The sequence below is a fragment of the Balaenoptera ricei genome, chromosome 21 (assembly GCF_028023285.1).
Source record: "Balaenoptera ricei isolate mBalRic1 chromosome 21, mBalRic1.hap2, whole genome shotgun sequence".
Taxonomy (NCBI): Eukaryota; Metazoa; Chordata; class Mammalia; order Artiodactyla; family Balaenopteridae; genus Balaenoptera; species Balaenoptera ricei.
Window position 1 is genome coordinate 18140969 of NC_082659.1, and position 20703 is coordinate 18161671.

The 20703-nt window shown below is 36.6% G+C and overlaps 1 protein-coding gene across 1 annotated transcript in view; it reads right to left on the reverse strand.

The window, feature by feature from the left end:
• VPS37A (VPS37A subunit of ESCRT-I) overlaps positions 1–20703 on the reverse strand; it is a 38234-nt gene that overhangs the window by 14637 nt on the left and 2894 nt on the right. Inside the window, exons 2-4 of the mRNA XM_059909667.1 lie at positions 10856–10930; positions 8827–8941; positions 8178–8278 (exon numbers count right to left, since the gene is read on the reverse strand). Of these exons, the coding sequence (XP_059765650.1) occupies positions 8178–8278; positions 8827–8941; positions 10856–10930 (291 nt within the window). The remainder of the gene's footprint in view (positions 1–8177; positions 8279–8826; positions 8942–10855; positions 10931–20703) is intronic.

The window sequence follows — 20703 nt, forward strand, 5'->3', positions numbered from 1 at the left end:
GTGGCCAGCAGGACTTAATAAGCTTGTGGTCCCACAGAACTGTATATATTTGCATACATTAAAAGCTGCTGCCTGAGGGTCTTGCTTCCAATCAGCCTAAATCTAGGTATGGCTATCCTCCCCTGTGGGGCGATGACAGGTCTTGGCACACCCTTAATTCCTGGGAGCTATTAAAAAAATAATAGGTTGCTTGGACAATCACAAAGGCTTGAGAGACAGTCAAGAGCCAGGGTAGGGTTGAATGATAAGGTTCATCTCCTAGTCCCGTCCTCAAAACTGGGAGAGGAGACTGTTTTATCTTACACAGAGTCAAGCAAAAAGAAGAAACAAAGAAATACGTTCCAAATAAAATACAGGAGAAAACCTCAGGAAAAAAACCTTAATGAAATGAAGATACATAATTTACCTGATAAAGAGTTCAAAGTAAAGGTCATAAAGATGCTCCCTGAACACAGAAAGAACCTCAACAAAGAGAAAGAAAATACAAGAAAGAATCAAAGCTGGAGAATACAACAACTGAACTGAAAAATATTCTAGAGGGATTCAACAGCAGACTGGATGAGGCAGAGTGAGAAATGGAATATTTCCTGCCATATCATTAAACAAAGGATGTCACAGTCACCGGCCAGAAGAAATGATCGGTGAACTCAAGACAGGGCAGTGGAACTCACATAATCAGAGCAGAGAAAAAAAAGGAAAAAAAGTGAAGATAGCTTAAGGGACTTACGGTTTGTATTACAGGGCTACCAGAAGGAGAAGAGACAGAGAAAGGGGCAGAAAACTTATCTGAAGACATAATGGCTGAAAACTTCTCTAACCTAGGGAAGGAAACGGGCATCCAGAGCCAGGAAAGCCAGGAAGCCCCAAACGAGATGAACCGAGACACATTTTAATTAAAATGTCAAAAGTTAAAGACAAGGCAAGGATCTTAAAAGCAGCAACAGAAAAACAACTTGTTAGGTACAAGGGAACCCCCATAAAACTACCAGCAGATTTTTCAGCTGAAACTTTGCAGGCCAGAAGGCAGAGGAATGGCATATTTAGAGTACTAAAAGAAGAACACTTTCAAGAATACTCTACATAGCAAAGTTCTCATTCAGACTTGAAGCAGAGGTAGACTTTTCCAGACAAGCAAAAGCTAAAGGAGTTATCACCACTAAACCGACCTTACAAGAAATGTTGAAGGGACTTCTTTATGCTGATATTACATGCAAATAGAAACCAAAAGAAAGCTGGGGTAGGTATACTTATATCAGACAAAACAGACTTTAAAACAAAGACTGTAATAAGAGACAAAGAAGGGCGTTACATAATGGTAAAGGGGTCAATCCAACAAGAGGATATAACAATTATAAATATTTATGCACCCAAGTTACGAGCACCTAAATATATAAAGCAAATATAAACAGACCTAAAATGATAAATAGAGAGCAATAAAATGAGAATAGGGGACTTGGGACTTCCTTGGTGGTGCAGTGATTAAGAATCTGCCTGTCAGTACAGGGGACACGGGTTCGATCCCTGATCCGGGAAGATCTCACGTGCCGCGGAGCAACTAAGCCTGTGCGCCACAACTACTGAGCCTGCGTTCTAGAGCCCACTTACTACAACTACTGAGCCCACATGCCACAACTACCGAAGCCTGCGTGCCTAGAGCCCGTGCTCCGCAAGAGAAGCCACCGCAATGAGAAGCCCACACACTGCAACGAAGACCCAACGCAGCCAGAAATACATACATACATTTATTAAAAAAAAAAAAATAGGGGACTTTAATACCTCACTTACAAAACTAAACAAATGGGACTACATCAAACTAAAAAGCTTCTGCACAGCAAAGGAAACCATCAACAAAATGAAAAGGCAACCTACGGAAGGGGAGAAAATATTTGCAAACCATATATCTGACAAGGTATTAATATCCAAAATATATAAAGAACTCATACAACTCAACAGCAAAAATACAAATAATCTGATTTAAAAATGGGAATCTGAATAGACATTTTTCCAAAGAAGACATACAGATGGCCAACAGGTACAAGAAAAGATGCTAGTTCTTTGATAATTAGATTACTGTCAAACTTGTTGGAATGACTATTATCAAAAAGATAAGAAATAACAAGCATCGGTAAGGCTATGGAGAAAAGTGAATGCTGTACACTGCCAGTGGAAATTTAAACTGGTATAGCCACTATGGAAAACAGGATGGAGGCTCCTCAAAACAGAACTACCATAGGATCCAGCAATTCCACTTCTGGGTATTTATGCGAAGAAAATGAAGACACTAACTCGAAAAGATGTCTGCTCCCCTATGTTCACTGCAGCATTATTTACAATAGACAAGAGATGGAAACAACCTAGGGTCCATCAGTAGATGATGAGATAAAGAAAAGGTGGTGTATATATACACTGAAATATTATTCAGCCATAAAACAAAGAAAATCTTGCCATTCAAAACAATATGGATGGACCCTGAGGGTATTATGCTATGTGAAATATGTCAGACAGAGAAAGGCAAATACCATACGCTCTCACTTATGTGTAGAATTTAAAAACGAAAAACAAAAAACACTGAGCTCATAAATACAGAAAACAGACTGGTGTTTGCCAGAGGCAGGTGATGGGCAGCAGTGGGCAAAATGTGTGAACATGGTCAAAAGGTACAGACTTTCAGTTGTAAAATGAGTAAGTCCTGGGGAGGTGACGCACAGCATCATTATGGTTAATAACACTATACTGCATATCCGAAAGCTGCTAAGAGTAAATCTTAAACATTCTCATCACAGGAAAAAATTCTGTAACTATGCATGGCGATGGGTGTTAACTAGACTTATTGTGGTGATCATTTTGTAATAAATTAAAATTATTAAATTAAAATTATAAATTAAAATAAAAAAATTACTATTGAATCATTCTGTTGTACACGTTACATGTCAATCACACCTAAAAAAGATAATATTTTACATTTAATATTTTTTTTCTCTTAGAGCAGTTCAAAGAGAACCACGCTCTAAAATAAGCAGTGTAATTTAGGCCTAAATGCAGATGAGAATTATCTAAATACCACTACTTAAATTAATATAGTTAAGTTTAAATGGGTCAGTCACTCTTGTATAAAAGATAAAAAGACTTTTTTAAAACATAGGATACTAAATACTTTACTTTGTATTTGTGGTATAATAAGAAACATATTTTGTCTTTGACCAGGTTCTAGGCAAAGTGCTCCTAAAATCCTGGTAAGTTCTTAAATGATAGGACACTTTTTTGTTATTTGTAACATCTGAGTTTATGCTAATGAGGTGACTCAGGCTGAGTCCCTATATAGTCTGAGGACGGGGTTGGTCACCAAAAAGACCAAGTGACAGAAAGCTGGAACTTTCAGCCCCACCCATTGATCTCAGGGAAGAGGGGGCTGCTGAATAAGCTCTATAAAAACCCTTGAATACGATTTGACAAGCTTCGTGTTGATGAATGCATCCACATGGCAGGAGGGTGTGCACCCCAGTTCATGGGGACAAAAGCTCCTGTGCTTGGGGCTCTCCTAGACCTTGCCGTGCCCTATGTACCTCTTCATCTGGCTATTCATCTGTATCTTTTATAATATCCTTTATAATCAACTAGTAAACATAAGTAAATTTATTTTGGTGTTCCATGAGCCACTTAACAAACTACTCAAACCTGAGGTGGAGGTCATGGGAACCTGGGATTTATAGCACAGATAACAATCTATACATTTTCAATTGGTATGTGAAATGGAGCAGCCTGTGAGACTGAGCCCTTAATCTGCGGGATCTGACACCATCTCCCGGTGGATAGCATCAGAATTAAGTTAAATTCGTAGGAAACAGTCAGTGTCTGGTGAGAACTGGAGAATTACTTGGTGGTGTTGGAAAAAAAAACGGATATCAGAGTATTGAAATGTTCCAAAATATATCAAGCTTAAACAATTTTTTAAAACGGGAGTGCTATTGTTTCATGACATAATTTAATGTCATATTTAATGACATAAGTTAACATAAATTGGAATTGTGTTGGAAGAAAACATTTGTCACAGATTTTGAAATTATAATACTAAAGCTAATATGGAAAAATAAATAAGAATATAGAGAAAAGTACTTGAAAAAGGAGGGTAAAGAGAGATTAACCCTGCCATATAGCAAAACACATTAGAAAACCTTAATAATTAAAAAAAAAAGAATACAAAACTTTTTTAAAGCATAACACTGGCAATGGATAGGTAGAGCAATGGAACTGAATACAAAATCCAGAAAAATCACAAAGATATATGGCAATTAAGATATAATAAAAAGAATCTCAAATTAGTGGAAAAAAAAAAAAAAGATAGATCGGTCAATAAATAGCATTGGGACATCTGGAAAAAATTAAATTGGAGCCAAGCCCTCACACCTATAATAAAATAAAAACCAAATGTATCAAATTTAAAATGTTTTTTGGATTTTTTTTTTTTAAATCTTAAACGAACTGGAAGAAATCACTGGGAAATTAAAAACTTGGGGTGGTAAAGGACTTTCTGTGATCCCAAATTCAAAAGTCATAAGAGAAAATAATGATAAATCCCATGATCTAAAAAACAAAACACAACAAAACAACAAAGAAAACCCCTCTACATGACAAAGCCCATTATAAATAAAGACAAATAACAAATTGGGGGAAAACATCTGAAACATGTCATAGGAAAATGGATAATTTCTCTAATATGTAAAGAATTTCTCCAAATTAATAAAAGACTAACAACCCAATAGCAAAATGGAGAATAGGATAGAATACACAGGTTCAAGGAAAGGAAAAAAAAATCTCTAAATCATAGGAAAAAATTGTCAACTTCACTGTAAGATAAATACAAATAAAGTTATACCAACACATTTTCCGCTTATAAATTAGCAAAGATCCATTTTGATAATTTACTATGTCAGCAAAGGGAATAAGCACTGCGTATAGGAGTAGAAATTGGTACAACTTACTCTGTAGGGCAATCCTGCAGTATTAGTCAAAATTACAAATATGTATACCACTTTGAGAATGTACCTAACAAATAAACTTACACTTGGGTAAAATATTATTTTTAATGTTATTCACTGCATCACTGAGGGCAAAGAAGGATGGGCCTTTTAGGAAAGATTGGAAACAACAAAAATGTCCATTAATAGGAGTTTTGTTAAGTTATGCTATATCCATAAAACAAGTACTTTGTGGTCATAAAGAAGAATGAGGAAGTGCTTTAGCAACCAACATGGAAAGCTCTCTGAACCATACCATTTAGTGAGGGAAAAAAGAAAAAAAAGGGCAAGGGAATAGTTTGCTACCACTTGTGTGAAAAAAGAGGGAATAAAATACTATGTGTACATATTTCCTTGTATATGCATAAAATATCTCAGGAATTCTATACATATGCACCCAAATGAAAAACTTTGGATACCAATAAGAAGAAAAAGTAAACCGCAAGGGAAAAAGTGGAAGGAGACTTTTCGCCCCATACCCTTTTATAGTTTTAAAATTTTAGAGCCAAGTGAATATATGATTGAAAAAATTAAGTTTAAAAAAGTTCTCTAAAAAGCTTGTTTATTTCAAAGTATGGCTCACCTTTATCTTAAAGGTTTACTTTTATGTAAAGGTATATTATTAACAGGTATGTAAATATAACATAAGTTATTTAGAAAGAATATGTTCAATGTGAGAGAATATTTGTACTATGCTTGAAATAAAGTCTTAATAGTTCTGAACCAATCTGCTTTATTTTAATCTCAGTAGCAGGTACAACCTATAAAATAATCTAAGAAGTGTATCAAACTTGCTTTTTAACAATGTGTACTGTATCACAGTTGTTGGCTTATATCTTCAAATAAGGTGAATGAGATATATTTAACTCTTTCCTGACAGAAGATAGGAAATCCAGTTGTTAGATAAAGAATATCAGCGAGGCTTATGATTCCAAGACACAGGAGGGCAAAGATGATGGCGGGGGCTGATATACCCAATGAATGGGATAATCTAGCCTAAGCAGATTTCCAGGCAGTGTTAAAGATGCCACCTGACTTCTGAACAAGAAAAAGTTCTTGGAAATTAAGTAGAAGAATTGGGTAATTAAGCCAAGAGATATTACAGAAGAGGAAGTAAAGATTGTAAGAAGTTGTATGATCATGCAATTTCAGAATATCTGAGATAAAAAGTTACAAAGGATCAGGGACTTCCCTGTGGCACAGTGGTTAAGAATCTGCCTGCCAATGCAGACAGGGGACATGGGTTCAAGCCCTGGTCCGCGAAGATCCCACATGCCGTGGAGCAACTAAGCCCGTGCTCCACAACTACTGAGCTTGCACTCTAGAGCCCGTGAGCCACAACTACTGAGCCCATGAGCCTAGAGCCCGTGCTCCGCAACAAGAGAAGCCACTGCAGTGAGAAACCCGCACACTGCAACGAAGAGTAACCCCCGCTTGCTGCAACTAGAGAAAGCCCACGTGCAGCAATGAAGACCCAACACAGCCAAAAATAAATAAATAAATTAAATAAATTAAAAAAACAAAAAAAGGTTACAAAGGATCAGAAATCAAAATGGCACTGGACATCTTGGCAACAGAAGCCTATATATAGACAACAGAGGAATGCCTTCAAAATTCTCAGTGGAAAACCACTTCAACATAGAATTTGAACTCTACCAACTTTTAAGTGTGAGGGTATATTAAAGACATTTGCAGGTAAAAAAAAAAAAAAAAAAACGAAAATAGAAGTCTCAAAATTATTCTTCCAAGCATCTTGTGGCATACTGTATTTTCCAAAAATGGCCACAGCACTATTTCCGGTCCCATATACTCTTCTAGAACCTTGCCACTCCACCATAAAGAGGAAGAGCCTATTTTCTTCCCCTTGAATCTGATCAGGACTTCTTGATTGCCTCAACAAACTGAATGAAGCAGAAGCAGAATGAAGCAGAACAAACTGCATGACTTCAGTAGCTATGTCAGAGAAGGCGAATATGACTTTCTCATAACTCGTTCAGGATGTTCACCCCAGGAGCCCAGCCGTTATGATGTGAGGAAGCCCAGGCTGCATCTAGGTATTCTAGTTGACCTCCGCAGGAAAGGCCTCTGATGAGAGCCCGCTGATGATGAGTAGAGCAGACAAGAGCTCTCCCTGATGAACCCTTCCTGAACTGAAGATCGGTGAGCAAAATCAGTGTGTTCATTGTTTTAAGCCACGCCAGCTGATGCAAAAGGTGGAGCACAAACAAGCTCTCTCTATTAGTCCCTAACCAAACTGCAGATTCACAAGGAAAATAAATGTTGTCATTATTTTAACCACAAGTTTTAGGATAATTTGTCATTCATCCTTAGTAACTGGAACATGCCGTTACTCAGGAAGCTATAGGGAGGCAGTAATGCAAGAAACTAGGAAATAGCCTGAGAAAGAAAAAAACAGGATGCAGGAAAAGGAGAATCTAACACAGGAGAGTGGGAAAGGGAAATCCCAGGATGACAGCTTTATAGCAGTTGTGGAGTAACTAATTCAGAATGGAGGGGGAAAATGGAGCAATGTCTGCAAAGAGAAAATACCGGAGCCTAGAGATTACCTGACAGGTTTGATGATGTGAAAAAACGATTTGAAAGGTATTTTTCAGAGCTGCTAAAAGATGTGGAAAATTAAAAAGATCAAAGAAAATAAAACCAATGGAAAAATCGAAGTAATTAACCCCAGAGAAAAGCAAAAAGTTATACCATCAGGGAAATATAATCATTATAAAGTACTAGGCTCAGCAGCAAGGAATATTTAGAGAGTCAATGTAATGAAAGTACCAAACATGAGTTTAAGTAAAAATCAAAAATTTCTCAGAGGATGAGGGAAAAGGAAGGTTTGTGAAAGATAAGTAAAATCCTCATCAATCCATAATAGGAAGTCAATAGATAGTATCTAAACTGAAAGAATCAAGAGATAGCAGTAATGTATATATTATTCAGAAAGATGAAGGTAAATATTAGAGAAGCAGCTTAAAATAGAAAAACACAGTTGCCTCTGAAAAGTATGAATGTATCTGTGTGTGAAGGTGGGGATGTGGAAAGCAGAGGATTGCCTTTTAACATTATTTGAATTTTTAAACTATATTTTGATTACTTAGATCAAAAGTAAATAAATGTATATACAAACTCTTTCGATATAAATATACTTACTATGGGAAAGCTGTTGAAGCAGGAGCTAAAGCTGGAGGATTCTTCCAAAACTCATCCAACAGACTCTGAATAATTTTCCCAAGATCTGAGTGCATTGTAAACTAAAAGTAACAGTAATACACGGTGATCAAATTCATCTTCAGAAAAAGATTATAAAGTCTCATTAGGATAATTTAACTGTAAAACTCAATCTTAAATCCACTTTTGCAAGTCAAGAATTAAATGAAAAGCAAAGGATATTATGTCAATTGAACATATCAGCAATCCACAACTTACAATATTTTCTTACAGAATCAATACCATAAATGAGGTTAAAAGTTTAGTTAGTCAATAATGGAGCTGAAATATTTCCACATTTCACTATTGACAATAATTTGAAGGTTCAAAGGTAAATACTGAGTACATTTAAGTTACAGTCCTTCACATTAATCAATCATATATATACATATATATATATATGTATATATATCCTAAGAAATTTAAGGCATATTTGAATTTTATCCCTTCCTAACCACTATAAAAGATCTACTATGAACCAAAGTTCTTAACATCAACAGGTCTTCACCACTGAAAAACAAATAACCTTCAAATCAGGATTATCTATTAAATACAGTGAACATTTTTGAAATAAATTATATCATATACATACATTGTTTACTAATGGAGAGGTAACATACACTCCTTGTTTATCCACTAAGTGATGTCGTATTGGTGGATAAACACTGATCACTGGTTTTTCCTGAGGAAATTGTGGAGGAAGCAATCTGGTAAAGGTAGAACAGATTAAAAAACAAAAACAAAGACAACAAATGTGATATTATACAGTCATAATCCTAAAACAAAATTACTTAAAAGCAAATAAAATTTTCATACTTTCATTTGGATTACTCAGTAATTAGTGCTCTACTATGGTTTTTGAGTTGATCGAAAGTATACAAAAAGATACACTTTGGCAACAAGACTATAAAGTAATTCAGTAGAGTAAAACCTTCTTAATGTGGAATAAGGATACCGTGAATTATAGACTATTCTTCACACCATGCCAATTAATTGCTTTCAAACACAATATACCAAGCTATCCAAAATCTCAGCTAAAATTAGACCAGGCATTTTTATCAGGTGAACCCTAATTTAACCCAGTCTGGCTATTTAGTGGACCACAGGTTCTGGCCATATACTTTTCTTATGGCTTTCCTACTTTTGAAATACTGCCAAGAATTATTTCATTATATACTGAATTTTTTAAAGAGTTAAGTGGATAAAATGGGAAGCGCTAGGATTGGAACAGTGTAGCTGTCATCATGCCTTGGTTCTATAGGGCTCTCTTCTAAATGTCTCAATTAACACATCTCTCCCAACTTTGAGGTCAATCACATGGTTTCAAGTAAATAACAGTAAATTCTCAATACAAAAAATAAAAAGAGTAAAAATCTTAACCTTTTTTGAACTACTACAAATTTAAAAGAATTTTTAAAAAGTCTTCAAAAATGAGAGTTTACTGGACATGGAACCCTGTTTTCCAAATCTCTAAAACTCAGACAAGTATGTCCCTTTAAATTGCCACTCTGTTCCCCTTCTGGCTCAGAAAACTATTTGTTGGCAACATTGTCAAGAAGAAAACTGGGTCCTTGTCGGCTTCTCCTACCTAGCTCTACCTAAGGCATGTGATGAGAGATAAAACTACTTCATTTATATGGTTAAAGATGTTAAACTAGTTTGGTAAAAAAAGAGCAATGAATGGCCTTTAGACCCCAACCAATCTGGGTTTCTCTCCCCACTACACTATTCACTACCTATTTGTCTGTAATTTGTTCCAATTTGCAGGGCTGCTGTGATGATTCAGAAACTCCCATATATCAAGATAACACAGCATAATGGTTGTCACTGTTATATAGTCATGCTTTAATCCACTCGTTCAACTAGGATTTAACAAGGCCTCCTATGTGCAGGCACCATGCTGGGCAATGAGGATAGGACGATGAACAAGTGTGGTTCCTATCTTCAAGTTAAGCGCCTTTTTACCTCACCCAAACACTCACTCTAGTTGCTAGCCACCTGAGGCAATCTGAGGTAACAACTTAATTCTTTCATGCTGAAGACTAATAACTGCACTTAAGGCTAAATGAGTACTTCAGCAATCACTTTGTCCAACCTTTCCTCTTTATAACTTAATAACCTCATGATTACATTTTCAACTTAATTTTTTTTTCTTTAAAAATAATTAGCAGATCAAATTCAGTCTTGAACTTTCTGGTTGACGTAGTATATGTTGCCGAAAACTAGAATATTTTCACTTACTTCTGATGTAAAAGTGTCTATATCTCTAATGGTTTTCCACACATGATCCCTTTGAGTGTTTGTCATTATCATTCTTACTCTTTCAGCCTACCTCCAGCTTAGACTTTAGTGCAAAACAACAAAAACGATTACGTCTTTTTATTACATTTCCTCTTTTACAGTTTCTTACAGCAATATCTATTACAATGATGTCTTTAAAATTTTTTTATTTCACAAAATTGTAAGTTTAATAAACTATAGTTACTAGAAAGGGAAATAAATACTAGAAAGGGAATAAATTCACTTTTAAACAGTTTACTTCTAATAATAGCTAAGAAACAAAATAATAAAAAGATTTTAAAGTCCTATTACATGAAAAAATAGGATACAATTCTACTCACATATTAATGTTAATTGTCAGGTTGTTTACGGTGAATGGCAACCTGTATTCCACATCTTTCTGTATTTCAGCTATACTGTAGGAGAAAATTTGAGAAAAAAAATTTATCTAAAGTTATAAAAACCATTAATGTTAAAAACAAATGTTAAATATTTTTAGAGGCTACTAAAACTACTTTATTTTAATAATAGAATTTAGATGGCCAATATAACTTGCATCTTGAGGGGAAAATGATCATGTTTATCGAATAAGCAGGCAATACTATTCTGAGATATGGGCGGGGTGGTTGCTGAGAGGGGGAATTAGATGGTGAGGTAAAGAGACAAAGAAAAACTCTTGTATTAGTGCTAGATCGATCTACTATCACTTTATCTAATTCATCCTTAGTAGAAGCAATTGTGAGCCCTCTAGTTAAAACAGGTCAGCAAGACATCTGGGTTCTGATTATAATTCTGCTATTGCCCAGCTGTATAGACAGCTGGGGAAGCCTGGGCCTTAAGAGCTTAAACTTAGAAGTCTGGATGAGATGACTCCTACAGTCTTATGATAGAGACCGCTGGCTGCTTTTCGAAACCAAATACTCCCCTTCTTCCTAAATAAGAGAAGCCTGATTTTATTCTGAGTAGCAATGTTCTAACTTTTCTTGCAGCAAGTTGTTGCTATAGACTTAAGTTCCAGTCAATAAAACATAGAAAAGTTGTGAGGTGGCATTTCCAGGAAAGCATCTTAAAAGGGAACAAAAAAACTGGTATGAGTCCATTTGCCCTTCCAGCCTGGCCCTGACAGCTGAACTTCTAACAGCCATATTAGACCAGGAGTGACCCTGAGAGTGGGAGCCATACACTAGGGAGAGCTCAGCAGGAAGAAGTAGCTTGGGTCCTTGATGGCTATGGAATTGTCAAACTGAATTTCTTGTATGCAGAGAAAAAGAAACTTTTATCACATTTAAGTTACTATTTTGGGAGTCTTTGTTACTAGCAGCTGAATATAAATGCCAACTCGTTTAAGTCCCATATACTTTAACATTCTACATTTAGAATTTTATTTTTAATTGCAGGCATGCAATTATTACAGTTATAATCTACCAACCAAACCTTCTGGGGGATCACTTGGAATGCTAACCAACATTCATAATCTTTCCAAAGGGAAAAATGTTAAGTAGTATTAATGACTTAACGCTGAAAGGAAGCCTAATATCCAAATGGACATGAAACTTTTTCAAGCATAAATACCTTTGAAAGATCTAGCAATTACGTAATTTACTTTTTGTTCTTTTGGTTGCTTCAATTAGTAGCTTTAGAAAACCTCTTATTTTCCTCATTTTCTTTTTTGGACTATGACTTTTTTTTGCCTTCTGATAAAAATCTAGCCTCTCAAATATGTAAATTTTAGGTAACTTGAAAGGTTCAAAAGTGTTGGGATGGAGTTATGGAGAAATCATAGATGTCTCCTCTGACATCCCATGGAATGAGGTTATGACTGAAGAGAAGAAATGGTTGAGAAAAGACTCAAGAAGATATTCAATATTAGGACTAACACAATTTTTATGGAAGTTTCTCTTTGGGGATCAAGTTTGGACTAGGATACCAACAGCCTTCTCAGTTGTATAAACATTATGTAATCAATAAAATGGCTTAAGCTTTTTATTCCTCCTTGTTATCTTAGGACCCTAAGGTGTCCAATGCTTTAAGGGAATACTGATCACAAAAGTATCCACCAGTTCAAAGCCAAGTGGAGCATCTTAGTGATTAAGAGCACGACCTCTTAAATTAAGCTTCTGGGATCAAATCCTCTACCATTCACTTGTGTGATCATGGACGACTTATTTAATCCGTCTAAGCCTTATCTCTCACACGGTAAATGCAGATGTTAAAAATACCCATCTACCTAAAACAGTTGTTAGATTAAGTGAGATAATGCATGTAAAGCCCTCCCCACATAATACCATAATAATTGTTCAATATGTTAGCTATTATTAAATAAGCATTTAGAACACACATCTAAATTGGAGCCTGTGTAAATTTGTAATACTAAAGTTTTAACTCATTCTTTCAGACACTGTATTTTTATAGAAAACAAAGTGAATTTGATTAAATTGATTTTTACTTAAATCATTGGCTAGAAGTGTTCAATTCACTGTTCCCATAATTATGTTCTTGACATTTATTAAAATTTTTGACAAGTTTCCTCCACAAATGAGGTATCAAAAATAACTAAAGGTAAAAAAAAAAACAAACTAAAGGTAATATTTGTAATATTAATGAGAGCTAAACCATCATTAACAAATTCCAAAACAACAGGTTAATCAAGGAAATTGATGGGGTTCAGGACACGCTACCCTTAAATGTGGCACCTTGGCATCTTGAATATTTTAAGCTGAAGGAGTATGAGAAAATAGCAGAAACAGGAAGGTTACTCTGACCTCCTCCCCCCTCACCCTTCTTCCCTGAAACAGGTCATAAAACCTCATTAAGAGGTGCCCTCCCCATGCCAAGAGGAAAGGAGCATCCTTATCTCAGAAGACACAGGGACACCAAGAAGAATCCTAACAAACCGGCCTTGCTATGTCATCATTGTACCCTGCAACCACATGCCCCCTGCCCCGTTTCCTACAATTACAGGCATACTTCACTTTATTGTGCTTCATAGATATTGCCCTTTTCTTTTCCCTTTTTTTTTTTTTTTTAACAAATTGAAGGATGGTGGCAATCCTGCATAGAGCAAGTCTATTGGTGCCATTCTTCCAACAGCATTTGCTCGCTTCATGTTTCTGTGCCACATACTGGTAATTCTTGCAATATTTTAAACCCTCCATCAGCAGAAAGATTGTGACTCGCTGAAAGCTCAGATGACAGCATTTGTTAGCAATAAAGTATTTTTAATTAAAATATATACATTGTTTTTTAGACATAATGCTATTGCACACTTAACAGACTACAGTATAGTATAAACATAATTTTCATATGCACTGGGAAACCAAAAAATTCATGTGACATGCTTTACTGCGATATTTGCTTTATTGAGGTGGTCTGGTACTGAACCCGCAATATCTCCAAGACGTGCCTCATACCCCTTAACCCATCATATTCCTCCACAACTGTCCACTCTTCATCAAACCCAGCATAAAATACTCAGGTCTGTTTCTTTGGGTCTTCATTTCCTTTTGAAGGCCCCCCTGATACGTAAAACTCACATTATTTAAATTTCTATGCTTTTCTCCTGTTAATCTGTCTTTGTCAGTTTAATTTTCAGACCCAGCCAGGGACCCTAAGAGCAACAAGGAAAGCTTTTTCCTCCTCTACACTAGCTGTGTTAGACAAAACGGCAGATATTTGTTCTACTTAATTAAAACAAGAATCATTCCCTGAATCTTTATCACAAATTTATTTTGAATTTTTTGCTATTTTCAAATAACTCTAAAAAAGTTATTCCAAAAATAATTCATTCTCATTAGAAAAAACATTATTTTTCCAAATCAGCAAATGTTATTTTACAATATTTTTAAATGGCTGCATAATGTTCTAGTATATTGTTAAACTACTCCGTACTATTAGGTATTGAAACTGAGCAGAACCCTGTGGGGCTCCTGGGCATGGAAGCCTTTCTGTGTCCACCGTTTCTTGTTTGTAGGGAATAGACTCCAGCCTCCATTACCTTCCCTGAATTCTAAAGGGCAGATTCGAACAGTTGCTAATCAGGGCAGGGAGGGGATGCAGAGACAAGGGAGGAGACCACCTGAGGCCAAATTAAAGGAGTGCAGGCCCTGAGCACACCCTGATCCTTATTAGCAACTCAGCCCTTGAACCACTGCTATAAAACTCTTCACCAAATCCTCCCAGGTTGGGACACAGTTTCTCAGGGCATGAGCCTGCTGTGTCCCCATTTGCCTGGCAAAGCAATAGAGCTATTCTTTTCTACTTCTTCCAAAACTCTGCCTCCGAGATTTGATTTGGCACTGGTGCACAGAGGCTGTGTTTTTGGCATCAATATTTAGATTGTTTCCAAGTTTTACTACTATAAACCATACTTTGATAAACATTCTTACAGCCATATAGCCATATCTTTATGCTGGCAGGTAAGTACTCTTTGGATGTAAACACACATACACACACACTTTGAAGTAATACTGTAATCACACCAGAGAAAATTTAAATAGCCTTCCATTAATAATTTTATTTTCTAGGTTCTCTGAGAGCAGTGAATTACTATGGCTTTACTTCAGTGACTCTGAATCAGTTTGGGACTAAAGAAAGCTGAAACAACAGAAAACTTTGTCAGAATGTGTGATTAATGGGCATCCACATTTCTTTAACAGTCCCTAAAACTGTAAACAAACAGATCTTGAAATGCAAGAGAGACACTAGTTATGGTTAAAAGATTCCTTTTATAGAACAATCATTTATCTCCTTACTTTGTATCCTGTGTAAACTTGTATTTTGTAACTAAGACTAGGTTCAACTGAACAGCTACCATATATCCAGCAACTTCCAAGGAAATGGAAATAGTGTGGTCTTTGCTCTGATGGGGCACACAGCACATCAAGTGACTGAAAAAGAGCAATTCAAGATACTGATTTCATGCATCTCCGGCAGGGTTGGGTAGCTCAACGGAGGGTTTTTAGGTGATCCTTTCCAATAAAGGGTTTAGATGCTTCAAAACAGTAGATGAAGGTTAGACAATTTCTCTTTCCCATCCCATTTTCTCCAGGAAATATCAAAACTGACTTTTAAAAAGCAAATCTGTAACAGTGCTGGAAAGCAAATAGGACCATAAACTGACAAGAAACTTTGAGGAATCTTAGAAAGATAAAAAAAGATGGGATTAGATTTAAGGAAAAGATCAGTGTTAAAAAAAAAAAGAAAAGAAAAGAAAGACAGGAACTAATGACGACCCAAAACATAAGACCAGAGCAAAGTAGGAGCAGTCTGAAGGTCCTCCAAGCCCTTGAACAGATTCAACGCAAACCGGAGGGTGGAGGGTGGGGCAGGAGCGCCTCTCAGGGCGGAGTGCGGGGACACGTGGACCAGCAGGAAGCTAGAGCACTCTCCTGGTGCCCTGCTTGTTCCAACCAGCGGGCAGCGGTAACATCTGCCCCCTGAATAACACGGGATGTAGCCTCTAAGGTGGCAGTGCCTTAGGAAACTACTGACTCCCACAAAGCCTCCATTTCCAAAAGACAGCTATCAGCTTGGCCCGTAACAAAGCGAGTCATTCTTCTTCACCTATCACCTGAGGCAGGCTATGAGAAACAGAATTAAATATCTACAAACAAGTCAACCAGGAATCTCAAATACAGAAAAGGTTTGAACAAAACAAAACCATGCAAGGCATGCACCAAACTCAACGAGCCCCAAACACAAAACTTCAAGGAAACAGAGTTAAATGAGCCAACAGAAGACTCTCAATTTGTATAATATCCTCAGAGGAACAAAAGAAATAGCCCTTGTGTTACCGAGTCCAAGCTCGAACTCCGCGCTGCACAACAAGCCAATAAGTTGAGAGACGAGTTGTTGGGGTAAGGAATAGCGACTTCATTTGGAAGGCCAGCAGATCAAGAAGATGGTGCCCCCAAAGAACCATCCTGCCTGAGTTAGAATTCGGGCTTCTTTTGTACTAAAAGGGGAGGGAGTAAGGCCAAACATTTCCTGTTTCCGGTCAGCCTCCGGAGGGGATGTGTTAATTTCTTCCCCCCTGCAGTCATTCACACATGGGCCTGTCAAGATGTTTCCTGTGAGCTAAACAAAGGTATTTTAGCTTAATGCTCTTAACCTGGGAGGCAGGGCTCCCAGAGATGTGCCATTACTTATAATTGCAGCTAACAGGCAACATCCATTTAGTGATTAACTTGTAATAGAATACAAAGGTTCTTCCTTATTAACACTTGCATCCACTCACACACTCACACACACACTGGTTGATATGAAAATGAATAATTAAGAAACTGGAAATTTAAAATAAATAGCTAAATAGCTCAAATAGATGGTTCAGTGCTCTGCTTGGAAGACGCTTCATACTGTATCCTTCTCTTGGAGAATACTGACGCACTTTAGCATATTAAAGGCTTTTAGAAATTCTAGAGTACTCGATTTTGTTTTCCATGTCTGTTTGACATGAACCACTTATTTTACAGTATTTGTTGAACAGTGTTCTGTAGAAGACATTGGATCATGACAGAGACGTGCAAAGAGCTATAGGAACACAGAGGAAAGAACCTAACGTAAACAGGGATGGGGGTGGTGGGGTATTCGGGGTAAAAAACAGCATCTGAGCTACATTGAAAAGTCAAGTAAGAGTTAACCTCAGGAAAGAGAATCGGGGAAATGAAGTGTACATTCTAGACAGAGGAAACACAATTAGGAAAGCTTCAGTAGGAAATAATAACTCTAAGAGTCTCCGTATCCTTTGCCCTACAGAAACTTCACATTGTGTCTGCAGACACGTTTCCATCAGTCACGTCACCACCTTGTGTGACAACCAGGCTTTAAGCTAAGGAGGCTGGCAAGAGTTAGGAAGCTACTAAAAGGAATAACATGGTCAAATTCAAATTTTAAAAAGATGACTCTGGCACCCATGTGGAAGAAAAAAGTAAGGGAACAAGACTGCAGGCAGAGAGAATAGTTACAGCCCAGGGGCAGCAGGGATGACTAAGTGAGAACAGGATGACCAGGCTTTTGGCGTAGGTGAGCAGGCAGTGGAGACAGTTTGTAAGGAGCTCAGAGGGAGGAGGGGAGGAGGGGAGGAGGAGATGTGGTTGGATTCACCTGGCAATGGAGAAATGATGACCTGGGTGGTAACGTTTTTTAAAAAGCAGGTATGGACTGATATGACTAGAGGGAAAATTACCTAGAGACACAGCCCTTGAGTGTTACGATCTATTTAGGAAAAATTTTAAATGGTAACATGCTTTATTGTGTCATATACTCTGCAATTATAACTTTTAATCACTGGTTAGAGACTATATGATTTAATGTATCAAATTAAAATTCACTTAATTATGGGACCGTTTGATATACATAACTTTTAAGTTCACTATAAGAGTTCAAATTTATAGTCAAAATATTGACATTTTGTAGGTTTCTGTAGCTTCAACAGGCTAAGGCACAGCAGATTCTGATAGAATTTTTTATTGCAACAAGTCAAGGTGATTTTCTTCCACAAGAAAACTTTACTCTCAAATACCTTTAAGAGTCAGAAAGGTACATGAATGAAGGCAGTTGCTTGTAGTACAAAAGGGTGTGATTGCGAACTGGTAAAATGGAGAAGGGCGGCCCAGTAAATAGGACAGCTACTCTTAAGCTGAAAGCAAGCACTGTTATGTGGGAACTGTTGCCAGATCTTTCTATTTTAGAAAAGTTGGAGAGGGCAAAGGCTATATGGGAAATCTCTGTACCTGCTGCTCGCTCAACTTTGCTGTGAACCTAAAACTGCTCTAAATAATAAAAACTATTTTTTAAAAGTTGGGAATTTGGATATTTTAATGAAAAATCTCAAATTATGTTGACAACAGATCCATTAAAAAAAAAGTACAACACTAGACAGGTTAAAACATATACACATATCCTCTCATTACAAACTTTCTGTGTTATCAAGTTTGCATGTGAGTCCTTATGAGCTGACAGTAAAAACTACAGAAAGAAAGGTTTGGAATCTAGGCTTACTAAGAAACCCATGAGTTTACAGGAGACAGCCTTATACCTGGGAGCAGGGGATTAAACTTAACAGCTATAGGGTAGAAAATTATACAACAGCAGACTCTCCAAAGATGTTATAAGGCTTTTTAAAAAAATTTGGGTAATCAGAAAGAATATCCAAGGACTGGCAACAAAAGAAGATTTCAAAACAATTTTTAAAAACTATGAGGTTGGCACTATTATATTTAAGACACAAAAATAAAGTAATTGGCATTTACAGAGTACTTACTGTGTGTCAGATAACATTCTAGTTTCTTTACATGGATTGTCTGAAACCTTTCAAAATGAAATCTTACATTTCATTTGTGAAGAAAAGAACTCTCTGGAATGGACTTGCTTTCTGAATGGAAAGACAGAAGTAGTCCTGCCAGAGGCAAATGAGCTGTAGGCTTGTGAGCAATTCATAAACAATAAGCTGGCTAGATCCATGTAGGCTAAGAGGCAAAGGTTCCAGGCACACTGATTCTATGCAGTGGAAAGAAGGAATACAATCTGTTGCCTGTTTACTGTGTGTCAGATACTCTAATAAATGTTTATATATATTACTTAAATACCAACAATCCTGCAGAATAAAAATCACAATTCCTGATTCTACAGATGGGAATTGGAACTCAGTTCACCTAAGTCATGTTGCTTTTCCCAATGTCAATAATTTTTGCTTGTTTGCATTTATGTTCCTCAAATTCATTTTGTCTACTATCTCATACCAGAGTGAAAAAGAAAGCAACTCTGATAAAAATAACTCCCAAATTAGATTTTCTGATTAAATATAAAATAAAAATAGCACCAGAATTACCACATAACTAACTGATTATTAAAATGGAAAAGTCCTTTACTTGAGAGAGTTGATCTCCCTAAGTAAAAGGTAACAAAGAAAGAGTACTATTAGTATAACTTTGAATTTATATAGTTAATTACAGATAACAATTACCATTTACAACACAGCTCCAGGTTGTTCCTTCAGAGCTAAGGAAATAAAATAATAAAGAAGCTAATTAACTGTAGATACTGTGAGAGTTAAAAGCAGGATAGTGAGGATGGTAACTGTTGAGCTACCATCAGATTTTAGTATTTCCTGATTGCAGGTTCAATGCAGGGAGATACTTAACAGCTTCACTTCTGAAGAATCTTTAAATACTGGGATTAGTGAGTATCACTTGGGGTAGTTTCAGCTGCAAGTATCAATAATTGAAAAAACAGGCCGAAAGTGTCTTAAACAGTGAGGGGTTATTTGTATGTATAATACAAATGTATATGTATCGTATAATCTTATACAGCAAGAAGTCTGGAGGAAGGAAGTTTCCAGATCTGGTTAATTCAGCATCACAATATTATCACAGACTTTCCATCTTTCTACTCTACCACATTCAGTAGTCAGTCTGCTTCCTTCATGATCCAAGCAGTTCTAGATGTCCCATGTAACACAACAATATCCAAAACACAAAGAAGCACTTCCTCTTAGACACCTCTATTACTAAGAAAATGTTTTGAGCAGCTCCCCAGCAGACTTCTTCTCCAACCCCACTGACTAAGATTAGGTCAAGTGTCTTGCTTCCACAATAACTAGCAGTGGGAATGAGACCATCATCATTGGCGTAAACAATCATTATTTACCTAAGCAGGTTGAAAGAGCACAGCCTCCATTAAATAATTAGTCTGGCAGACCAGGAACCCATATAAAAACAATGTTCTTCCAAGAAATCAGAAGAAATGGATTTAGATGGGAAATCAACAGTGTCTCTTAGAGTGAGCTTCTTTAGGAAGTAAAAGAAACAACAGAATTAGTTCTACTCCTGCCCATAAAGTCAGGAATTTTAGTGGTAAATTGAATACTGTGATGACTGTTACTTAGAAGGTGGAATAAAATTCTTGAGCCTAGTAATCTACATAACTTTGTTTCCATTTTCGTAGCAGACAAACGTGTTATTATATTTTGGATAAACACTTTTTTAGTCATCATTATGACAGTGTCCCATTTGCCCTGCCTTACCAGTAAGACTTAGATGAGGAATAAATACACATAAAATTCAGCTAACCTTTAGGAGAGGCCTGAGGAAGATGAGGAGGTAGGAATTTCTTAAGGTAACTAAAAAGAAGCTTACGTTAATTAGAGAAAGGGAATTAAAGAGACTCTTTCCTGAAGTGGGATTTTTTTTTA